Raw genomic sequence first — 27,478 nt, forward strand, 5'->3', positions numbered from 1 at the left:
TTAATATGGTATGGCAAAAATAATTGTAATTATCATTTTAATATGATATAGCAAAAATAATTTTAATTATCATTTTAATATGGTACAGGAAAAATTGTTGTGGTTTGCTATTGATAATCGGAGTGTTTTATGGTGTTGCAAAACTTTTCACCAGAGCTGTAGTAGTGCTCCTTTGTATTAATGTCTTCGCGTGTCTCTTCGCACGCGATTAAATTCGGAATAAAGATTTGCATTTTTAAACGCGTTGATTAAATCGGCTAGTTTCATGGACAGCTGGCTGTATAAAAGTATTTGCTGAAATTTTAACGATTCCACTTGTTATTAATTTCTAACGTTCGCAGAGGACCATCCCATTTTTTATCTTCGGAATTCATCAAACACTTGTAAGTAAAGACCCATCATCCGCTCCAATCCACGAGTTACAGATTTTAACTGAAATTGTTTTTTCCTCGCATTACAAAAATAACAATGCATCATTCTTTATTCCATACTAGCAGGTCATCGGGCGCTGCCCGGTCGTAAAATACGCATAAAGATATTTTAATTCATACAGAAACTGAGACACATGCATGCGAGTATTATGTGTTTAAACAGTTCACTTCTTGTAAGTAAAAAAGAATACAATCTGAGATCGAAGCCAAAGCCTAAAAACAGTGACGTACGATACCCATTAGGCCAGTTTGATACAATTTTTTTTTAAAATTTTAAACCTACTTATACTTAACATAATAATCGGGCATATGAATGATACACGCATGCACATTCGTGAAACAGTTGACAAGCATTAAAATCTGATGACCCTCGGGTACCAATTTTGCAATTTGAACCCATTAGCAGCCCTTCTTTCCGGATGAGAACCGATTGAAAAAATTTTCACATATCTGAATACCCTATATATCAAATTTAAATTCAAATTTGTAGATCAAAATTCGTTGAGTATATAGGTTGAGAAGTATCCTCACACACAGTCAGTCTTTTTTGATTTCATCTAAAATATAGAATCAAAAATATTTCCATTTCTATTTTACAATAACGCATGTTCTGTTTGACGGTACGTCAGTCATTTTCGGGTTATTTAATGCCGAAGTTTATATGCTTCAGTTTTTTTACAGTTGCATATATTCATCTGCGGAGGTTAAGTTAGTTGTTTTATAAGAGAAAATTGTTGTTTAACTGGACCGGCGATAGATTGTTGTAATTCAAAGGCGTTTGTCCTTTTTAGTTATTAAGCTGGTGCAAAACTAATGTCGTTTTTTTTACGTATAACTACGAGGGGCGTGCAATAAGTAATGCCCCTGATCCACTTTCCATAGTAGTAGAGCAACGAAACTTGGTACGGTTATTAGTCTTTCTCTGCATAGGAACCACCCAAAGTTATGCATTTCTCCCATCGTTTGATGCAGCTCTGGAGACCGGTTTTTGTAGAACGCCCCCGGGTTAGTCATCCAACCACGACGTGATTTCAGAAATCAAGGCTGCATCATCTGGGAAACGCTTTCCTTTCAAAAACATCTTCATGGCTGGGAAGAGGTGAAATTCAGAGGGTGCAAGATCAGGAGAGTAGGGAGGATGGGGAAGGATTTCATAACCACACGCCCGTGCTTCTGATCTGGCGACATGCGAGTTGTGGACCGGAGCATTGTCCTGCAGGAGGAGGGTAACTTTGCTGATCTTGCCCCGCCTCTTGATTTTGATAGCTTCCCTTAATTTCGTCAAAAGTGAAGCATAATAGGCTCCTGTAATTGTGGTACCTTTGCCAGGAAATCTATCATCACTACTCCGTCCTGGTCCCAGAAGACTGTGATCATGACCTTTCCAGCGGATGGCTGCACCCTTGCATTTTGGAGGTGGTGAGTCCAAGTGCTTCTACTGCATTGACTGGTCTTTGGTCTCTGGATCATAGTGATGGACCCAGGTTTCATCATGTGTAATCAGTCTTTTGAAAAACTTTGACTCATCTTCTTGGCACATCTCCAAATTCATTATCAAGCACTCGACGCGTTCTCGCTTCTGGAATGGTGTGAGCAACCTGGGAATCCATCTGGCAGATACCTTATGCATATGCAAATGGTCATGAATGATAGTTTCTACAGATCCTGTACTAATCTTGACATCTTGGGCTATTTGGCCAATAGTAATGCGCCGATCTTCCAAAATGGCAGCCTCGACTTGACGGACAGATGCCTCATCAATGGCAGAAGGGGAGGGGCGACCAAGTCTGGAGTTGTTTCCACAGACTTCCGGCCATGTTTGAATTCACGATGCCAGCTTTTTACAAGGTCATATGATAGGGCATTATCACCATAAGTTTTTTTCATTTCATCAAAAGTCTCCTATGCTGTGCGTCCTTTAAAATACAAAAACCATATCACTGCTCAACATTCAACAGGCTCCATTTCCCACCTGACTCTGTAAAACAGAAACAGCAATTAGTTCAGAGCTGTAATTTGCCACATAACCCGTAGATATATAAATCATTGCACATGCAAAATTTCAGCTAAATCAGACAAAGGTCAGGGCATTACTTATTGCACGCCCCTCGTATATACATAAAATCGACATTATTTTTGCACCAACCTAATACATTTTTCAAAAACATTACTTATCAGGGATTACACTCATAACTTCTGAGTTAAAATGCATTTTAATATAACATATCGACCTAAAACGTCGTCAAACAACAAATGAAAACACTAACATTTTTTTGCAGAAAAAAATATCGTCAAATATTAACATACTAACATATTTCCACTGAAGTTACTAATCAGTATTTCATGTGTATAGACTAAATTGACCTTTGGTCAATTTAGTATATTGACCTCTTTTCCATATGGTTTGACAGAAGATCGTATGGTTTTAATGAAGGTATTTCTGTTGAACGGACTAGGTTCGATCTTGGCACAGAGAGGGTCTCGTTTCGTAAAAATTTTATGTTTCCTGATTATTACTGATATTTAGCGACGATTAGTCAGTTCCTATCGCTAGTGTCTATAAGTAGAACATATCATTTTTCTTTATCATACCATGTTAATATATAAAAAAAATATTGCAACAGAAATTATTATCTTGACTAGGATGCTCTGACAGCATCTTTATTATAATGATATTAAGAGCGCTTAGTCTTTATTTACTTTTTTCCCTACTGTTAACATGCACGTGCGTTCTTATCACCTGCTGCAATATTTGCATACACGAGCCATTATCGTTTTCTACATGTTGATCTAGACTGGGGTCGTCTGTTGATACTCCAGCCAGTATTTCAAATTAAGAATACCTCATACCAAAGAAAACGACCAGTCCAGTTCATAAATAAATAATAGATGTTTGTTATTATTATTTTATCATTTTTTTCCGTGTGCAAATGGTCCCTGTCTACTTAGATGATTAACAAAATTCCAGCACTGAACCTTTGCTTGACCAGATTAAAATACAAGTATCACCAACAAAGTCTCTTGGGTGAGAGTTCAAAAGGGATTTAACCTGCCCGAAGTAGCTTCGTGGCTATATTGCTTCTGTAGCTCTCGCTGGAACCATCCTACTGATTTGTTAACCTTTATTTTGTTTTCTGTTTTTATCCATTTAATTTTAAGCTTTTATTGTTTTTTTTGTTTTTTTTATTTCATGTTTTGCTTAGTTATTTCATTTATTATATATTTCATTTTCATTGACTTATTATGGTTTTATATTATATTATTATTAACTGCATTAATTAGTTATTTCATTTATTATATATTTCATTTTCATTGACTTATTATGGTTTTATATTATATTATTATTAACTGCATTAATCAGTTATTTTATTTATTATATATTTCACTTTCATTGACTTATTATGGTGTTGTATTATATTATTATTAACTGCATTAATTAGTTATTTCATTTATTATATATTTCAGTTTCATTGACTTATTATTGTTTTATATTATATTATTATTAACTGCATTAATTAGTTATTTCCTTTATTATATATTTCGTTTTCATTGACTTATTATGGTTTTATATTATATTATTTTAAACTGCATTAATTAGTTATTTCATTTATTATATATTTCATTTTCATTGACTTATTATGGTTTTATATTATATTATTTTTAACTGCATTAATTAGTTATTTCATTTATTATATATTTCATTTTCATTGACTTATTATGGTTTTATATTATATTATTATTAACTGCATTAATTAGTTATTTCATTTATTATATATTTCATTTTCATTGACTTATTATGGTTTTATATTATATTATTATTAACTGAATTAATTAGTTATTTCATTTATTATATATTTCATTTTCATTGACTTATTATGGTTTTATATTATATTATTTTTAACTGCATTAATTAGTTATTTCATTTATTATATATTTCATTTTCATTGACTTATTATGGTTTTATATTATATTATTATTAACTGCATTAATTAGTTATTTCATTTATTATATATTTCATTTTCATTGACTTATTATGGTTTTATATTATATTATTATTAACTGAATTAATTAGTTATTTCATTTATTATATATTTCATTTTCATTGACTTATGGTTTTATATTATATTATTATTAACTGCATTAATCAGTTATTTCATTTATTATATATTTCATTTTCATTGACTTATTATGGTTTTATATTATATTATTATTAACTGCATTAATTAGTTATTTCATTTATTATATATTTCATTTTCATTGACTTATTCTGGTTTTATATTATATTATTATTAACTGCATTAATTAGTTATTTCATTTATTATATATTTCATTTTCATTGACTTATGGTTTTATATTATATTATTATTAATTGCATTAATCAGTTATTTCATTTATTATATATTTCATTTTCATTGACTTATTATGGTTTTATATTATATTATTATTAACTGCATTAATCAGTTATTTCATTTATTATATATTTCATTTTCATTGACTTATTATGGTTTTATATTATATTATTATTAACTGCATTAATCAGTTATTTCATTTATTATATATTTCATTTTCATTGACTTATTATGGTTTTATATTATATTATTATTAACTGCATTAATCAGTTATTTCATTTATTATATATTTCATTTTCATTGACTTATTATGGTTTTATATTATATTATTATTTACTGCATTAATTAGTTATTTCATTTATTATTTATTTCATTTTCATTGACTTATTATGGTTTTATATTATATTATTATTAACTGCATTAATTAGTTATTTCATTTATTATATATTTCATTTTCATTGACTTATTATTGTTTTATATTATATTATTATTAACTGCATTAATCAGTTATTTCATTTATTATATATTTCATTTTCATTGACTTATTATGGTTTTATATTATATTATTATTAACTGCATTAATTAGTTATTTCATTTATTATATATTTCATTTTCATTGACTTATTATTGTTTTATATTATATTATTATTAACTGCATTAATCAGTTATTTCATTTATTATATATTTCATTTTCATTGACTTATTATGGTTTTATATTATATTATTATTAACTGCATTAATTAGTTATTTCATTTATTATATATTTCATTTTCATTGACTTATTATGGTTTTATATTATATTATTATTAACTGCATTAATTAGTTATTTCATTTATTATATATTTCATTTTCATTGACTTATTATTGTTTTATATTATATTATTATTAACTGCATTAATCAGTTATTTCATTTATTATATATTTCATTTTCATTGACTTATTATGGTTTTATATTATATTATTATTAACTGCATTAATTAGTTATTTCATTTATTATATATTTCATTTTCATTGACTTATTATTGTTTTATATTATATTATTATTAACTGCATTAATTAGTTATTTCATTTATTATATATTTCATTTTCATTGACTTATTATGGTTTTATATTATATTATTATTAACTGCATTAATTAGTTATTTCATTTATTATATATTTCATTTTCATTGACTTATTATGGTTTTATATTATATTATTATTAACTGCATTAATTAGTTATTTCATTTATTATATATTTCATTTTCATTGACTTATTATGGTTTTATATTATATTATTATTAACTGCATTAATCAGTTATTTCATTTATTATATATTTCATTTTCATTGACTTATTATGGTTTTATATTATATTATTATTAACTGCATTAATTAGTTATTTCATTTATTATATATTTCATTTTCATTGACTTATTATTGTTTTATATTATATTATTATTAACTGCATTAATTAGTTATTTCATTTATTATATATTTCATTTTCATTGACTTATTATGGTTTTATATTATATTATTATTAACTGCATTAATTAGTTATTTCATTTATTATATATTTCATTTTCATTGACTTATTATGGTTTTATATTATATTATTATTAACTGCATTAATTAGTTATTTCATTTATTATATATTTCATTTTCATTGACTTATTATGGTTTTATATTATATTATTATTAACTGCATTAATCAGTTATTTCATTTATTATATATTTCATTTTCATTGACTTATTATGGTTTTATATTATATTATTATTAACTGCATTAATTAGTTATTTCATTTATTATATATTTCATTTTCATTGACTTATTATGGTTTTATATTATATTATTATTAACTGCATTAATCAGTTATTTCATTTATTATATATTTCATTTTCATTGACTTATTATGGTTTTATATTATATTATTATTAACTGCATTAATTAGTTATTTCATTTATTATATATTTCATTTTCATTGACTTATTATGGTTTTATATTATATTATTATTAACTGCATTAATCAGTTATTTCATTTATTATATATTTCATTTTCATTGACTTATTATGGTTTTATATTATATTATTATTAACTGCATTAATCAGTTATTTCATTTATTATATATTTCATTTTCATTGACTTATTATGGTTTTATATTATATTATTATTAACTGCATTAATTAGTTATTTCATTTATTATATATTTCATTTTCATTGACTTATTATGGTTTTATATTATATTATTATTAACTGCATTAATCAGTTATTTCATTTATTATATATTTCATTTTCATTGACTTATTATGGTTTTATATTATATTATTTTTAACTGCATTAATTAGTTATTTCATTTATTATATATTTCGTTTTCATTGACTTATTATGGTTTTATATTATATTATTATTAACTGCATTAATTAGTTATTTCATTTATTATATATTTCATTTTCATTGACTTATTATGGTGTCGTATTATATTATTATTAACTGCATTAATTAGTTATTTCCTTTATTATATATTTCGTTTTCATTGACTTATTATGATTTTATATTATATTATTATTAACTGAATTAATTAGTTATTTTATTTGCTTTCGCTATTTTATTAACTATTTATTTATTTAATATTCAATTATTTAGTGTTGTAATTAGTTATTGTGCTTATTTTATTTATTCAAATTAATTATCCTTTATTTTGAATTATTTATTTATTTTTTTTTTGTTTAACTATCTTTTTTTTTTTTGCTTTGTTATTTCTTTTTATCTATTAATACTTTTATGATTTTATTTTATAATCTATTCTGGAATATTTCATTTATTTATCCCATTTGATTTTGTTGTGGGGACATACACACCCTTATAATCACTAAGATGGACTTATCCATTGGCCATATATCAGCAAGTATAGACGGCTCAATGAGATCTATCCAGATGTCGTACAGAGACAACTCCCCACGGACTTATTAATCTTCCTGTATCACTAACCCTGTTCTGGATATAAATGTTTTTCGAATTCTCACCAGTCGTCGTGTTTTCCTACTTTCACCTTTCCCGACTCAACTACAGTTTTATTTATTCAATTTCCATTAAATTTTATTCATCTTGTTTGTTTTTTCATTTAATTACCATTAAATTTTTATTCATCTTCTTTGTTTTTTCATTTAATTACCCTTAAATTTTATTCATCTTTTTTGTTTTTTTCATTTAATTACCATTAAATTTTATTCATCTTCTTTGTTTTTTCATTTAATTACCATTAAATTTTATTCATCTTTTTTTAACTTAATTAGCATTAAATTTTATTTATCTTTTTTTGTTTTTTCATTTAATTACCATTAAATTTTATTATATCCCATTATTTTGTCTTATTTTTCTATATTTGTAATATTTTATTTACGTATCCCATTTGTTTTATTTATTTAAGTTCTATTAAATTTTATTTATCTTTTTTTATATACATTAAATTTCCATTATCTTTATATTTGTAATATTTCATTCAGTTATCCCATTTCTTTTATTTAATTAATTTTCATTACATTTTATTTATCTTATATATCTTATTTTTATATTTGTAATATTTTATTTAGTTAACAAAATTGTTTTATTTATTTAATTTCCATTAATTTTTATTAAATTTATTTGTTATTTATTTTATTTAGTTACCTGATTTAAAAAAATATTTTATTAATTTTGTTCTGCAGTTAGCTTTCATGGGTATTTCTGTTTTGTTCATATGTGTTTTCCTCTTATCTGGGGAAATAAATTCAGTGCACATTGACCTCTTTACTTTTAATACATATTCCTATCACAATATAATTCGAGAGTAAACAAGGATTTCCGCCAGAATAAAAACTTGTATATTTTTATTGCTTAAAAGAAAAAACTTTTTTCAAATATTTTTTTAATGAGATTTAAGAGTATAAGGATATCCTTGTACACTTGAATCTCATTCAAAATTCATTTGGAAAAGTTTTTCTTTGTATGACATAAAAATCTTCTTAAATGTCATTTGTTATTTAAATTATATTATGGATAATATTATTTGATTTTTTGGTTTGTTTTAAATGTACGGAAAAATTACAGGGACAGGGAAATACACCAACATATTGCCTGAACTCGTAATGCATCAGGAAGGGAACATGTCATTACCTCCAGAAGGTTTCATGGTATAAATTTGCAATTTTCATGATTTTTATTCTAACAAAATAATGATACAAATATTAAATTATCATTATTTATAAGAGAAAGTGAAACCAGAAATGATGTTACTTGGAAATTATTATTATTATTATTATTATTATTATTATTATTATTATTATTATTATTATTATTATTATTATTATTGACTCACAAGGAGCTTTCACACAGGTCTTCAGAGATATTTCCCTGAAAACAGCCTGTGGTGTTCACTGGAAGCTGAGTAGCAACAACTCTCCCCAGGTTTCCAGTACCCTCCACCTCTTTCGATAACATTTGCAAATAAATTTGCATTATCGCAACAGCTGCTTGCCATTGATTTCTCGTTGGCAGTAGCTATTGTCTTTGCTGAGATTTGAGAGGCACTAAGCCTCCCCAAGGTCCCAGTTCTCTCCGCACTTATTCGGCTGTGGTCTGGTCAGTTCATCGGGGTTTCCTTCCCCCTTGACTCTACTTGGTTATTTGGTCTCGCTCTTTATTTTTGGCGGGGCGGTGATGTAGCAATGGGGATAGAGTTGGGTTAGAGAACTTATAGATATGCGGTTTCAGTGTTCTTAGTTCCATGTAGTGTTACATGTTTTGCCTTTGCAGCATTTTGCCTGGCCCGCACTTGTTGCTCCTGTGTGTTAGTTTCCACGTTCAAGGGCTTTTCTTAATATTTCATCTGTTTTCATTATTATTATTATTATTATTATTATTATTATTATTATTATTATTATTATTATTATTATTATTATTGTTGTTGTTATTGTTGTTGTTATTGCCGTCGTCGTCGTCGTCGTCGTTGTTGAGATTTCGATATGTACAAATATGTTTTTCGGGGCAAGAAATAGTTGTTGTTTTTCTCATTCTATTATTATTAGTCTCAGAGGGAAAGTATCTAATCTTATCAACAATATAATAAATTAAAAGCAACAATAATACGAAGAAGAAGAAGAAGAATGTTAATCATTTTAAAACTGTTTACTCTTACAAATATTCATATATACATGCTGCTTCTTCACATATGAACCTTTCTTCATTCAAGCACACCAAGAAGAACCCATCGCTCAGACTTGACTCAGATCTTGCTGGACATTTTTGGTCTTAACAGGAAGCTCGTCTACTCTTTTAATTAATACCAGCAAAATGACTAAAGAAATAAGTCTTGCTTCAAAGAAGATATTTTAGTTAACGAAAGTTTAAGCTCATTATAAAAATAATAATAACAAGTCAAGCATGCATGGTCCCCGGTGGTTACACAGTGAACGAGGCATAAAAAAATGACTAAGTTCAGCATTCACCCACCCCCTCTCATTTAGCCCCCAAAATCCCCAGAGGACGTCAAATCCTGGTGAAAATGAACAAGAAACGGTGCAGTTTTAGGCCTAACCATATGTAAATTTGAGTTCCGCACCATACAAAAAAGGCAATGAATAAGTCCATCATTTGACCCTCCCCATTTAGTCCCAAAAGTCCCCAAGGCTTTGATATGTTAAAATTCAAATTCAGCACCATGCAACACTGCTAAATAGACATACACAGAAAATTTGGATCAAATATGGTAAAATAGTTCCAAAAATGGAGTGTTGTTATTAGTTATCACGAAGTATAGACAAACAAAATCACATAGAAATGACTAAGTTACAACTTTTCAGAAAGTTTTACAAAAATCCAAGGCATCATTTTCTTTTTTAATAAGCACAAAAGTGTCAATTTTAGCCATTTCAACCCGAAAGGCACCCTTACGGGGGCAACCGGAGTTTTCCCGCAAAATCCGCTCTGTTACATTTTTACTCATACCATGTTTAATGTTTGTGTAAAATTTTTAAAAAATTCCAAAGCGTAGTTATTGATAAAAGTGTGGACAGACGAACAGACGAACGAATTGAATTTACAGGTACACCCGCCTTTTTGTCGGGGGACGAATAAAATGATTTAATAAATAAATAAATAAATAAATAAATAATAATATTAATATTAATAATAATAATAATAATAATAATAATAATAATAATAATAATAATAATAATAATAATAATAATAATAATACAGGCGTAAATTATGGAATAAATATTTTATGTTGTTTTTTCGGATGTCTTCTTTTTCTTACCAGCTATTATATTCCATATATGTATTTATTTATATATTGTCTTTCCATGTCGTCAATTTATTTATAGACATTTTTTAAAAAATTGTAAAAGCGGTAGATAGATAAACTGGAATCTGTGTGTCCGCATGTGTATGTGCGTGTGTGTGTATTTGTGTGTGTGTGTGTGTGTATGTATATGCACACGTGCATGCAAGTGCATTAACTAGATAGAATTAAGTCGATGCATCTTTAGAGAATAAAAAAACAAACTAATTTCGATCTTTCGAATTTTAAGCAAATACTATTTCTTCGATGGAAACGCATTTTAAGCAACCTCTACAAACATCTTCCTACCTTTTTGCCTTTCTACCTTCAACTCCTTTATAATTATGTGTTTTACTTAGCCTGTATTTTTTAATTCTTTTTTCCCTAAACCTCTAAAACATTGTTAAGTAAATTAAAGAAATTATTTTAAAAATCAAAATTTAATTTAATTTATTTCTTATTTTGTATGCTTTATTGTATTTTTATCTTTTATTTAACTAGATTTTCATTACTTAACATTCTTGTAGATATCCTCGGACAACGCCGAAAAATGGGCCCTTCTAGTATATATAAATGAATAATGAAAACAAAGAACAAATATATCTACCTATATATATATATATACAAATATATATATATATATATATATATATATATATATACATATATATATATATATATATATATATATATATATATAATGGTGATGATTGCTGCATCTTTCCAGATGATCGCCGTCACTTTGAGTTCTTCCAATTTTGTCGTTCATGCCATCTCAGATGACTCTGCACTCTCGCCGCAGATTTGCACATCTTGAAGCAGATGTTACACACACACACACACACACACACACACACACACATACATATATATATATATATATATATATATTAAGGGGGTACCAGATTGGTCAATGGGAAAATTATTCCCAACAAGCATTTAGGTAAAAATGTACTTTCGTATAAATACTTGAATTCATTCAAGAAATTATCGCTAACAAAAACAAATAAAAACACACATATATATATATATATATATATATATATATATATATATATATATATATATATACACATGGCAGGAAATAATAGACGCTAAGATAAATATTTTCCTACGATTAGTATATGCTTATTTATATTTACAGATAAGAATAGTTCTGAAATAATATCTTATCAACATAGAAGCATGTCACAAACCAAAGGAGCATCAGACCTATCAGAATTTCTGCGAGATCGAATCGTGGGTCAGCATCTACTGTTAATAGAGTGAGGGGAAAACGGTACACAAAACTGAAAGAGCCTTGCGTCTTGTGACATTGCAGCACCAGCTGGTGTCAGTCCCTGAACACCTGTCAGGTATCTTCAGAAACTGGACTACTATGGTAGCGCTACGAGAAGGAAACCTCTTCTTCGTACTGCCAATATCAAGCGCAGAAATGATTGGGCTTGTGAGATGGTGGAGAGACCTATGATATGTTTTTCCAATATCATTTTCTTTGATGTATAAGATGGATGCTCATTTGGGAATTCTAGGCAATCTATTCTCTCTCCACTTATCTCGGCATTGTTTCCGGTCGTACTGAACCTCCACTTGCCACTCGTATGTAACAACGTCGACACATGAGAAGTTTGGTTGGAGATTGCTCAACTCTTGCCACAAAAAATTCCACGCACAACCCCATTACAGTGGGTATCCATAGTCGTTGTTACTATATATAAATAAATAAATATATATTTAATTTAATCACATAAATTCATATCCGAAAGTATAAATTTATGCGTAAACTTTAAGTATTTACTTCAACAGTGCTCAATACGAAGATAGAGCAAGGTAATAAGTTATAAAATATATATGGCAATTAAGCTACACAGAATATTCCGCGTTTCATCCACGCTAGGAGTCATCAGGCTTATGTGAGAATTTTGTGGTTGTCTCGCGTGTTTATATAAGCACCTTCTATTGCGTTTTTAGCCAATTTTAAAACTAACAATAACAATAGAAAATAAACAAATAAAAATAAACATATATATACATATTTATCGTATATATATATATATATATATATATATATATATATATATAAACTAACATAAAAAACACAAATTTAACCTAGATTTAAAATAGGTCAGGGCACTAGACACCTACGTCCCCGCCAAAACAGCACACACAAAGAAACGGGGGAATCGGATGTCAACTGGGCCTTTGTCCTGTACATGCCTGTTCATTGGATGCTTAGGAAGGTTGCGGCGAAAACTAGAAAGCTGATTGGCTAATTAAAAACACAATAGAAGGTGCTTATATAAAAACGTGAGATAACCACAAAATCCTCGCATAAGCCTGATGAATCTTAGCGTGGATGAAACGCAGAATATTCTGTGTAGCTTAATTGCCATATATATTTATAACTTACTATAATATATATATATATATATATATATATATAACTACTTCATTTACTCACATAAATTTAATATACGAAAGTATAGATTTATGCGTAAACTTTAAGTATTTACTTCAAAAGTACTCAATACATAGGTAGAGCTAGTTAGTAATTTATAAAATATATATGACAATTAAGCTATACTGAATATTCTGCGTTTCATCCACTATAGGATTCGTCAGGCTTATGCGCATAAGCCTGACGAATCCTATAGTGGATGAAACGCAGAATATTCAATGTAGCTTAATCGCCATATATATATATTATATATATATATATATATATATATTATATATATATCCATATATATATATATTATATATATATATATATATATATATATATATATATATATATATATATATATATATATTAGAATAGCAAAATTTTAAAATGCTGAAAAAGAAATGAACCATATTTGGATATTATAAAATAAATATGTCAATTAAAAAAAATCGAATTGTAATAAAACCCGAAGTGCTTTTCGTCAGATAAACTTTTCAAGGATATATATATCCGAAAGAAGGAAAAACTGTGGGGTCGCTTCATCCGGGATCATCAGCCTATTTCGAGGGATTCCCAATTAGTAGAATCGGTTATTGAGCAACACTTAGTTTATAAAAAGGACTGTGGTTCTACATTCTCTCCGGATTGTTTTTCCGTTTTGCACAGAGGACGCACTAAGTGGCACTTGTCTGTCCTCGAGACTCTTGTTGTCAGTTTTAGCCCCCCCCCCTACTTTGTGCAAGCAGAGAAACCTTCGGGTTACATTTGGAACTATTTGGGGGGGGCACATTCCATGTCAGTTTTTGTTTTTCTTATCCCTTTTGTATTAGCATTACTACAAAAATATTTTTTTTTTTTTAAACAGTCTTTTATCTTCCTTCAGATATATATCTTGAAAAGTTTGTCTGGTAAAAAGCGCTTCGGGTTTTATTACAATTCGTGATTGTTTTTTTTTTAATTGACTTATTTATTTTGTAAAATCCGGATATGCTTAATTTATTTTATTTTTATTTACTTATCTTATGTTTGATTGATTTGACGTTCATTAACATTTTATTTTATTTGTTTATTGTTTAATGTTGTTTTATGTATTTAAATTGCATTGTATTTATCTTTCATGTAGTTTTCGTATTTTGATTTATCTTTCGTTCTTTTATTATCATTTTTTTTTTTTTTCGCTTGTGTTTTCCTGTCTTCTGGGGAAATTTAAGTGCTGTTTGATTTTTGAAAAGAAGTTCCGGTAAATATAGAAAACAGAAAAAAATAATGAACAATTGTAACTTTGCAGATTTGAAAAAAAATCACAGTAAAATCTAATCAGTTTATTATCTTTTATGTTTCTAGACTGTTTCCTGTATTTTCTAGACTGTTTCTTGTATTCTCTATTCTCAAAACATTGAACCCTCCATTCGGGAATATATTAATATATTTGCAGCTCAAATAAAACCCCCTCTGCATGGTTATCCTACACTGACTTTTACGCGGAATGTTGTATCTTCCCCAAGTGATGTTAGCTCAAATAACATAACGAAGCTGGATACTCCACCAGACTAGACGAATTCTGACGCTGGAATCTAATAAGACCATGAGACTATGAGAAATATTATAACATATTTAACTTGTCAATTAGGAAAAGGAAAATAATGTTCCCAACTTCTTTACTAACTCCATGTTTGATAGGTAAAGGGAAGTTACTGGAATATTAAGATATCTATGCATCTCACACAGATATCACGTGTTAGCCACATGAATTGCGCCCCTTGATTTCTGATAACTTTGACTAAGAAAAATGAAAAAAAGAAAAAACGGAATGTGGTTTTTAAGGTATATTTCTATCACAATATAGTTTCATATCAAACAAGGATTTCTGTTCGTAAACTTTACCGTTGAAAAATTTAATGTCGTCTAATAGAAAATATTGTTAACGTGGATTTGGAACAAGATTCAAGTATAGAAGAATGCACATTAATATCATACGAAATTGATTGGGAAAATGTTTCATTAATATGGGCTGACATTCTAATTAAATTTGTTTTGTTATCTATTATATAAATCTCACCTATCTGTTTAAATGTATGTATGTATGTATGTATGCCTAAAACATTCGACAGAGGCGACGAATTTTCACGAGGTTCGTGTCGTTTTGAAGGCTGGCCCTTTGGACGACAAATATCGAAAAGTTGGCCAAAAACATTCTACAAGGAGGGATCGGTTTTTTCGCCGATATTTTCGAAAGTCAGACCCTATTTCCGATTGACTAGCCTTAATTTAAACTTTCATAACTTCCGGTTTTGCGATGGACGCAGCAGCAAAGACGTCACTTTTTTTCAGTTGCTTTTCCTCCTTCGCGATACGGGTTCGAGCCTGCCTTCCTTCTACCACTAATTTTGTTGTTTGTGTGTGTGTGTGTGTGTGTGTGTGTGTGTGTGTGTGTGTGTGTGTGTGTGTGTGTTTGCTCAACACACACCTCCAAATACCCAGCCAACACCGGGCACCCAGGCTAGTTTAATATATAAACGACTATATGTTTGTCTGTCTGTCTGTCTCCATATTTTCAAACTATCTCTGCTGAAACTAAAAGTCGCAGAGCGGTGCTAGGGGCCTCAAATGATTGGATTTTTTATGGACCGTTCTTTTATGGGTCTTTAGCCGATTAAAATTGTTTTTAAGGAGTCAAAAATGGGTAAAAAATGGGTCAAAATTATAAAAAAATCGTTAAACATTTTGTACATTCATATTAGTTTATTTTTAATTTTTAATCGGCTTATATGCGTGTCACGTTGGTACAATGGTAACCAGCTCTGAATGCTTCGGTTTCGATTCTAGCTGATGGCACCTAAGTACGTTTTTTTTTTTTTTTTTACTTTTGAAATCACGACTCTGTGGTAATATATACGAAATATGGACAAATTAAAATATCATATTTAAGCGTATTTTGCGCCCGGGCAACGTCAGGTGCCCCTTCTCAGCTAGTTCTATATAAATTATTAATAACATTATTTCATTTTTATTTCAAGTGTACTAGAAAACGCATTAGTACAAAAAATACAGAAAAGCATTGGCTGAATCGTTCAGATGTCAGCAACGTTATAATCAGATAACATGCTATTATCTCAACAGGGATTTAAGTACAAATATGTCATTTTCATTATCTCTATTCTATTAAACTAATAATATTTATTCACGAAATTAAAGCTAAAACTGATGCTACATTAAAATGATTAGAATCGGTTGTTATTATTATTATTGTTTTTATTTATTTATTTATTTATTTACTAGCAATCGGTGCCCGGCGTTGCCCAGGTGTTTTGAAGTGTATGCTGAGGAAAAAAACAAACGGTCAATTTTTTTAAACTTTGACCCCTATTATGACCTCTTAACATTTATTGTTTAGTGATCAAGTAAAGTTAATAAGTTAGATCCATGTCCAAGGAATCTATATATAAAATATCACGTCTTCAGACCTTAAATTGTAGGAGGAGTTTGGTAGAGTTCTCAAAGGTCTAATTGTTGAATATTGACCACTTAATCGCCAAATTTATGTCGAAAACCTATCACATCGATTTTCCCAAATCTCAGTACCCTGTATATCAAATTTCGAATCTGTAGGCTTAAAATTGACAGTTTTAGCGTAGGGAAATGCACACAGACGCACAGACACACACAGACACTATCACTTATACATATATATAAACATAAACATCATATATTTAAGGATAATAGTACGCCATATATATAACAAAAGACCATTATTTACTGAAGTGAAAGGAAAACCCGGGGGAACTTTACTCAAAAATAAATCTATATTTTTTTGTGTATATTGATAGTCTGGTACTTATACAGTTTAGTGACGACATTAAAAAATGGAAATAATGAAAAAAAAAATTTATTGTACGTAACTGTTTTAGACTGAAGTTCTCCGAAAAAAAATTTCACTTCATTTGATCAAGTAGTTTTTTTTTTACAGCGAAAAACAATGATTTATCACGGCTACGTCAACGTGGCCATTTTGGAAATGTTATTGCAGGCCCAGAAATTCCCCAAGGGCAGGTAACTGCCGTACATAGCAGAATACCTCCATTTTAGGCCAATCTAGCCCTTTTTCCCCCCACCAGAATGAGATTTTTTTTTTTGCGAAGACAGATGCCATTTTTGGGGTGTTTTTTTTCTAATTTGTAACAGAAGTAAATAAACGAAGTTTCGAAGTTATCCATGCGTGTCCAACTGAGCATGTTTCGAAAATAATCTCGTATAAAAATTCTACAATTCTTTGCATTCTTCAATTTCTTTGCATATTCAATAGTATTCTTATTTTTAAAAAAAAACGCAAAAAATTGCAGATTTAAAAAAAAAAAAGAAAAAAAAACGTAAAAAAATTGCAGATGTGTTGTGCGCATCTCAATATGGCGAGAAAAAAAAGGCTAGATTGCGAAATTTGGCCTAAAATGGAGGTAATCTGCTAGGTATATTTTTAAAATGGCCACGTTGACGTAGCCGTGATAAATCATTGTTTTTCACTGTAAAAAAAAAAAACTACTTGATCAAATGAAGTGAAATTTTTTTTCGGAGAACTTCAGTCTATAACAGTTACGTATAATAAATTTTTTTTTCAATATTTCCATTTTTTAATGTCGTCACTAAACTGTATAAGTATCGATAGTCTTATCAACACCCCTTTTTTCTATTTATTTAAAAAGAAAATACATCTTTATACAAATTCCCTATTAGTCTCTTTTTCGGTTCTCTTATACGATGATCATCTTTATTTAACTATTACGTGTAATTATATTCATACAGATATTCTATATGGTTTATATTTGCGTAATATTTGCGTAGAAATGAAGACAATCAAATTTATTGTGTATTTATCGTGTTGCCATAACAACGTGACGTAGCCAAGGACGGTAGTGGACGTGAGTGTGTGTGCGTGTGTGCGCGTGTTTTCGTGCTGTATTGTTTTTAGTAGTAGTAGTAGTACTAATAATCTGTCCAGCGTTTGCTTTCTTGTTTTGTGAATGGCGGACGTTGAGTCGGAGGTTGGATTGTGAAGTTTCGTATTTTTGTAATTTGTAAATGGCAAGTTAGAAAAAAATTAAACCCTTCCAAGATGGACAATAAATAAGACCAAAATATTTTATGGTAAAGTTAAGAGCGTAAGAACTATACTTTTTTAGGAGATGTGATTATTGGATTAACCAATCAGAAATCGTCTGTGGCACACACATCTCTGTTTTTATAGATATATAGATTATGGGTATCCTTTGAGATGAGGCTTCATAATTTGTGTATTCATTTTTTTTTTTTTGCGAACTGTTATCCTCATCTTCATAATTGTTGTTGTTTCACCACGTTTCAGCCAACTCATCCTCTGGCCTTCTACGGTTCTAGATGAGCATTCTCTGAAGATAGCGGTTTCAATCCTACCCAAAGACGGCCACAGCATTAGTTGGCCAAAACATGGTGAGACACCAACAACTATGGAAGGCAGTAATTACTGATGATACAGTTACGAGACTCGGCATTTTTATCCTGTCGTGGTTAGCCACCTGAAGAAGGCCAGAGGATCAGTTGGCCGAAACGTGGGGAAGAACAACAACTCTGAAGATGGTGATAACAGTCTACAAAAAATTAATACACCAATTATTATTTTAATTGGAATTCATTATTTAGATGAGTATTATTAATTTATTTATTGCGGACTATTATCCTCATCTTTTCTTTTTGATGTTGTGTCACGATGTTTAGGCCAAATATTCGTCAGGTGGTAACCGCGTCGGGATAGGAATTCCGAATCTCCGAACTGCATTCTCAGCAATTAATGCCATCCATAGTTGTTGTCGTCTCACCACGTTCGGCTAAGTAAGCTTCTGGCCGGCTTTGGGTAGGATTGAAACCGCCATCTTCAGACAATTCTCACCTGGAACTGTACCACCTGACGAAGGCCAGAGGAATAGTTGGCCGAAACGTCATGAAACAACATCAAAAAGAAAAGATGAGGATAATAGTCCACAATAAATAAATAAACACCAATTATTGTTTTTATTGACAAGCTGAGACTTTCGATATCTAAAAATAGCTTCTTCAGAGCAACATTGGGTTATGAGTTCTTATGTTTTTTTTTCGCAATTTGTTGTGATTAACCTTAGACTGAGCAGAGATTTTAGTTGAGATCGAAACTCCCATCCATATATTGTGATGTATTAGGCGTGTACATGTCCTCATTCTCACAGCGCCACCAAGCACATCACATCGCTCCGCCTTGGCTTATTTATGTCGAAACATTTTGAATATTACTGGGAGGCTAGCCCCCCCCCCCTGAATTAATACCAACAAAATAAGAAAAAGGATAATAACGAAATCAAACAAGTCTTGCTCTGAAGAAGATATTTTTAGATCTCGAAAGTTTCAGTTTATAATAATAATAATAATAATAATAATAATAATAATAATAATAATAATAATAATAATAATAATATTTTTTCTGTGAGTGTCACTATAAACGGGCCCCACACGAAATAATGAGGGTCATAGAGGATGTAAAGACCAAGGAGAGGAAGCACACCTCAGTTGGATGAGTGCAAAGAGAACTGGGACCGTGGGGAAGGTTTATTGTCACTCAAATTCCAGTGAAGACCAATGATCGCCGCTAACGAGAAATCAATGGTAAGCGACTTTCCGATAACGCAAATATGTTTGCAAAGGTTATCGAACGAGTTGGAGAGTACTGGAAACCTGAGGAGACTTGTTGTGACTCAGACTCCAGGGAATACCACAAGTTGTTCTCAAAAAGGAATTTTTGATGATGGCCTGTGTGACTACTCCTAGTGAGTAAATAATAAGTGTTTCTATTTATTTTGGAATTACATAGTTTTCGTGTTTCAAGTTCTATTATAAATATTATTAGATATGAACATTTCTTCATGTAAGTAACACCAACTGCAAATTATATTCTAGACATGAATAAAATCTTGTCGGATATTTTCTATCTCAACAGCTGGTTAGACTCACTAGATTAATACTAAAAAAACAAAATGAGCAAAAGTGAAAAATCAAATCTAACTTCGAGGAAGTTAATTTTAGGCGCCGGAAGTCTCAGTTTATAAATAAATAGATAAATAAGAAAAAGAAGTAAATGAATTATAAAAATAAATAATAAAAATAAATAAATAAATAAATAATAAAAATAAATTAATAAATAATAATAAATAAATAAATAATAAAATAAATAAATAGCAAAAATATCAAAATAAATAATAAAAGATAAATTAATAGTAAAAATAAATAAATAATGATAAAAATAAACAAACTAATAAATAATGAAAAATAAATAAATAAACAAATAAATCAATTAAAAAAATAAAATAAATTAATCAAAATAAATAAAATAAATAAACAACAAATTAATTAATTAATTGATAAATAAATAAAAATAAATAAGTAAATAAATAATAATAATAAAATGATAATAATGAAAATAATAGTAATAGTAATAATAATAATAATAACAATAATAACAATAATAACAATAATAATAATAATAATAATAATGCTAGTAATCTTAAAATTGCATAAGTTTTGGTTTCACTTTCTATCATAAATATCTATAAACGTATGATGCTTTATCACATGTGAACATTTCTTTATCTCTCTATATAATATAAAATCCTGCTTTAATAGTAGAGAAATATAATAAATAATATTATCTTTTTAGGCACACAATAATTAGCACAACGTACTAAATTTAAGCCTCATCTAATTTATTCATTTCTGAAGAAATTGCGATAGTATTCATCAGCAAGCCCACTATAAATGCTAGCCCTTAAGGTTGGAGATGCTGAGTTTTGAATAACTGTCAAAGTTTTTTTTTTTTTTTTTTTTTCACGTGAACTAAGTATAATAATTTTTATTGGCTATTTCAATGCAAATGGTATAAAGTCTGCTTGGATTATGAAGGCGCTTATATAATTGATTGAATTCTATTTATACGAAAGGCGTTCAAAAAGTAATGCCTCCTATTTTTCTTTCGTCTGAATTGATTAGAGAGGGATTGCAAATTGCATTCTTATGATTACTGAACGTATGCATTCATGACCTACAAGTTTCATATCTCTGTTGCAGATAGTGACGGGGTTGGACACTAAGAAAACAACCATTGACATGGACGTGCGTCAGAAGCAGAGATGTGTCATTGTAATACTTGGCAAAGGCGCATTGAGAATTGTGATGACTATGTAGAAAATAAATTCTGGGACACAAAAGGTCGCTCGTTTTAATTGTACCATTTTGTTATTAAACTATCGATTACTAATACAAATGTCATTTAATAATGGTAAGAATAATCTTAGACATGCCTGTGTATCAATGTGTGTGTGTGCGTGTGTCTGTCTGTCTGTCTGTCTGTCTGTGTCTGTCTGTCTGTGTGTGTGTTTGTGTGTGTCTTTTTTTATTAATTTTCTTCCTTTAAATATTGTAACGCTGGGTATGGGGCAGCCAAACCAGCTGCCAACATTGCCCTGCTTTTTATTGAATCCAACCGAGAGCTCTTTTTAGTATCCTCGTTGTTCCCTTAAGTGCAATTGTCTGGATCTCTTTTGCACTTGGTCCACCAGGAATATTAGTGAGGTAGGACTTCAGGTTCTTCTTCATAAGCCATGTGGCACCTATAATAACTGGTACAATTGATATCTCTCCAAGATTCCAGTTTCTTTTTATATCACACATGAAAATATTTAGTGGTTCTCTCTTTTAGCTCTGTTCAGACCTCCATCATTAAAGACGCTCACTTCAACCAAGGTTGCCACTCTTTCTAACTTATTCCATATAACTATGTCAGGTTTGCCAGCAGCATTTTCAAGCTACATGGCTGTAGGGATTACATTATCCGTGTATATGTGTGCGTGTGTGTTTAGAAATCCTGTGACGTAATTATGACTAGAAATATTTCCCTTCTTTTAGATTATGGTTACAGATTACTAGGTTAGTCTATTTATATCATTTTTTTTCTTTTTTTTTTTAGTATTCGTTTGTCTGGTGTTGTCGGTCATAGTTCATCTTACAGACAGGTTGAATAAAACAATGATAAGGAGTCAGCTAACCTGTGTGACTGTTCCGCGAATTTGCTGACGTCGGGATGACCACGCTGTTATAATTATTCATTTCAGTCTTTGAGCGCATCGATGCCAGGGCATGGTGACTTTTCTTTTTCTTCTTCCAGAAACCAGCGATTCGGGGGACTTTGCCACGACCCAAGCGAGATTGATATTTATCAAACCATCGATCGCTGTCAAAGAAATAAAGAAAAACATAGTGATATTTAGTTAGTTATTAATTATTAGCAGGCCGCCCGGCGTTGTCCTGTCGCAAAATATGCATAAATATTACATTTTAATTCATACAGAAACTGAGATATGTGTATTTGAGTATTATATTTTTTTTCTAACCAATTCACTTTGTTTAAGTTTTTTTAGGCTGATATCGAGACAAAAACTAAAAAAACAGTGAGTCAAGTACGACATCCATTAGTCCCGCTTGATACGTGATTTCAAGCGTGTTTTCAAATTGTACTTATTTTTAACATAATGTCATGTGAACCATTCACGCATGCGCATTCGTGGAACAGTTATCAATTTTTACCCCTTAGCAATCTGTTTTTTTTTTTTTCGGATAAAAACTGATTAAATTTTTTCCACATTTATGAATATTTTATATACCAAATTTCAAGTCGGTAGATTAAAAAATCCGTTGAGTATATAGGTTGAGAAGTGTCCACACACGCACACACACATACACATTCTCACTTTTATAGATATATAGATTATTTTGATTGTTCAGGCTATTGTTCTCATTTTGGTTGTTTTTCTCACAAGGTTTCGGCCGATGTAACCTCCGACCGTCTTTAGATGCATTCACATTGGATGTTATCGGGGAATGGTGAAAAATGCGTGTTTCTTTGTTTCCCCCCCCCCAACGAACATAATCGTTAGAAATTAAAAACGCAAATAGCGCCAACTTTATTTCTTTATACACGCACTATAAACATCACGAATTGTTGTCACGTAAGTAAAGTTATACGATAATGATGAATGCATACAGAAACAAAAACCCTGATGAGTAAACTCAAGAAAGAACAGATTATTCACCGAAGCATATGATATAATAATGAATGACACACCAATTTTCCAGATATTAAATAGAATTTTACGCTTCTTTAGTATGTATTGTTTTTCCCTTTCGTTTAACCGGGGCTAATGGTTCCGTTTTGATTTCAATGTACAGGTTCAATTTGTGAGTAAATTGCACTACAATATAAATATTGGAAATAAACATCGGGAATCTTTCTATAGCTCAAATAATATCATCCGCGTGAGTTACGTCTTCAATTGAAACGCAGTAGTCTCTCAATTAGATTGGTTGACCATGACCTATGATCAATGATTGATTCTTCCGCCCAGTGTCTTTTGTGTCCTATTGTTGAATGGTTCTTTGATTCTTCCGTCGGAGTCGCGCCTCTGTCATTCTGCTCCCCTGACATCATCAGAGCCCTGTTAGCCAGTTCAAGTTCTACATCAGTCTGCCCGCCATGGATGGCCCTTTCCAGATTACCAGAGAGTATATTCTCATTCTGCCATGACGTGGGATTGGTATTAGCGAAGTTGGACACTTACTAAAAGATTGGAAAGAAAGCTCCCCAGCACATACACTCGTACACTCGTATACTATAAATATATCTTGGCAAGATTATCCCACGAAGCAGCAACTCTATGGCAACCTACCTGCCATATCTACTACCATCAGGGAGCGACGTCCATGATTTTCCAGTTACAGCCAGAGAAAAAAGCAAGAAATGTATGGATGAATGTCTCGCTAAATAATAATCATGTATATCTGATACATTTTGTATCTTTGAAATTGTTAATGTTGGATTTTGTGAAGCTATGTTTAGAAATGAAATTGGTGTACTATTAGATGTGTCAATTTTATATATATATATATATATATATATATATATATATATATATATATATATACGCTCCCGTGTAAACGAGTACTTGATGGAGTAGACACATAAAGTGGATACTCACCATGTGATTCCAACGATTATCACACCAATCAACACCGCAAACATAAACACTGCCACGGATGAGGCAACGGCGAGGCTCATGGTAAGATTTTCTTCGGCCAGCACCATATCTGAAAGGAGAGATAAACGGCAATTAATTGTCGAAAGGAGATGAAGCAGCAAGTGGTGTAAAATGTTTGATGATATTTCTGGAAATATATATTTCCGTAAACTGCTTCAGCAATTTCCGAGACTCGGCTATAATACTGTTGTAATCATTTTTTCAGTAAAAAAAAATAGCATGGTACCATCAGTTCGTAAGAAAAATTAACATCTACGATATAGTTAAAGTAAGAGAAAAAGATTCTTTTGTTTTATTAGCTGATTTTGAAGCATTTCTCCTAACAAATACCTCGGATATCTTAGCACTAAGTGAGACTAACCTATACTCCTCCATCCCATCTAACTACTTTAACATGCCTGGATATCTCCCACTCTGCCGTAAGGACTCTGACAGACACATGCGCGGACTTGGAGTTTACATTCGTAATACCCTTCCCTTAGAGAAACAAACCTAGAAACGGATGATCAAGCCTTTATGTGCTTTAGACTAAACATGCAACACAACATTAGCTACTTTTATTTTCTCTACCGCTCTCCCTCAACCCAGGACTGCACCATAATAAACAAAGTCTCTGACAGCATAGACACAGCACTCTCCCTCGACACTAGCGCACAAGTATATGCATTTGGTGACTTTAATTTCCACCACAAAAACTGGCTTGGATTCTCTACTTACACATATACAGCGGGCAGAACAACTCATAGCTTCTCTATATCTCACTCCCTATCACAAATTGTTACGTTTCCAACCAGTTTCCCTGACCAGAAAGAACACTTCTAGATCCGTTTTTGACTACAGTTCCCGATGATTATATAACGAATGCCAACAGCCCACTTGGGAATGCTGATCATGCAGTGATAATGGTTGAAATCGCCCTAAACTCTAGACCGAAAACTGAAGAGCCAGTGCTCAAAACAACGAGATATTATAAAAAGGCTGACTGGGAAGCCATCAGAGATCTTATCAGAGACGCCCCAATGGCGAAATATTTTTTCTCTTCCTGCTGAACAGTGCGCAAACGAGACCACTGAATGGTTAAAAACTGCAATCGAAGGGCGTGTTCCCATGCGGAAATTTTATAGCAAGCCTCACTCTCCCTAATGGTTTACTTCGACTTGCGCAACTGCCATTGCTCAAAGGCAGCATGCATACCGCAGATTTAACCGACAAAAGTCCAGTTCAAACAGACAGAAGTACATAGAAGCTAGAAGTAATGTTAAGAAAGAAATAGCGACAGCTAAGAGAGAATTTACGCAAACCACTAAAAAACACATCGAAGCACAAAAACTAGGAACTCGTGACTTCTGGAAAATCTACAACAGTGTAGTAAATAATGAGCAATCAACAATTCCCCCACTAACCAACAATCACGAGGTTGTTTGCTCAACAAACTGAGAAGGCTAACATGCTTGCCAGTCGGTTTGCCTCAAACTCCACACTGGACCGTTCCAACTACCCCCTACCTGAATTTCCTATGCGGACAGACGCCACGCTAGACGATCTGAAAATCACCCCTGCTCAGGTGCATGCTATCATAAAAAACTTGACACTTCCAAAGCATGTGGACCCGATCTTATCCCAGCTGTGCTATTAAAAAGTTCTCAGCCGAAGTAGCTCCAGTTCTCTCTAAACTCTACAACAAATACCTTAATGAATCTTGCTTTCCGGGCTGTTGGAAAACTGCTTCTGTGGTACCAGTATTCAAGAATTCTGGCGAAAGGACTGACCCATTAAATTATCGCCCCATTAGCCTCCTCCCACTTTTTGCCAACATATTTGAGACCTTAATTAACCATGCTCTAGTCTATCACCTTACAGATACTAAACTTCTGACCGACCAACAATATGGATTTAGGCAAGCCCGTTCCACAGCAGACATCCTAACTGTAATCTCTGAACGTATATACCATTCATTGGACAAAGCGGAGGAGGGCAGAGAGGTAGTTCTAGATATATCTAAGGCTTTTGACAGGGTATGCCATGAGGGTCACCTCAGGAAAATTAGATCATACGGTATCACTGGTAGAATACTTAACATAATTAAATCATTCTTAGATAAGAGAAAAATCCAGGTTGTCTTCGACGGTCGTATATCTAAACAATATGATATAATGCGGGAGTGCCCCAGGAGTCTGTCCTTGGACCTCTACTGTTCCTGATATTCATAAATGACCTCCCCGACAAAATTGCCTCTGAGATGGGTATATATGCTGATGACACCACACACGCACGACAGGAAAACAGATGAACACATATCTAAAGAAATGGCAAAAACACTAGAGGATGACCTCCAATCTGTAGTGAAATGGGGACAAAAATGGATGGTCACGTTCAATGCCGCCAAGAGTAAACTAGTTTCATTCAATAATTACAAGAAACCTCCTCTACCACCTCTAGCAATGGCCAACGACTCTTTATCTGAGTGTACATCTTTCAAACTCCTTGGCCTAACGTTAATAGGAAACATGAGTTGGAATAATTGCATTGAAGGCATTGCCAGGGCCGCTGCAAGGAAGGTGGGGTCTCTCTACCGTGCTAGAAAAACTGCTAACACCCGGAAGTATCTTATACCTCTATATGGCCACCATTCGCCCATGCATGGAGTATTGCTGTCATATTTGGGCTGGTGCATCTGCTACTAGTCTCTCGCTCTAAGACAAGGTTCAAAAGTTAGTCGCAAATCTGATAGGGCCTGAGCTGGCATTTAAGCTTCAGCCTCTGTCCCATCGACGAAACGTTGCATCCCTCTGCCTGTTCTACAAGCATTTTAATGG

General features: G+C 31.2%; 1 protein-coding gene across 3 annotated transcripts in view; it reads right to left on the bottom strand.

The window, feature by feature from the left end:
• The window catches only part of LOC145246677 (uncharacterized), a 205,707-nt gene that overhangs the window by 14,823 nt on the left and 163,406 nt on the right, over window positions 1-27,478 (bottom strand). For all 3 annotated transcript variants that reach the window (XM_080108390.1, XM_080108391.1, XM_080108392.1), the window contains exons 2-3: window positions 24,603-24,711; window positions 22,617-22,801 (exon numbers count right to left, since the gene is read on the bottom strand). In XM_080108390.1, the coding sequence (XP_079964516.1) occupies window positions 22,617-22,801; window positions 24,603-24,711 (294 nt within the window). The remainder of the gene's footprint in view (window positions 1-22,616; window positions 22,802-24,602; window positions 24,712-27,478) is intronic.

This window comes from Euprymna scolopes, chromosome 24 (assembly GCF_053919585.1).
Source record: "Euprymna scolopes isolate OS-2025 chromosome 24, ASM5391958v1, whole genome shotgun sequence".
Lineage (NCBI taxonomy): Eukaryota > Metazoa > Mollusca > Cephalopoda > Sepiida > Sepiolidae > Euprymna > Euprymna scolopes.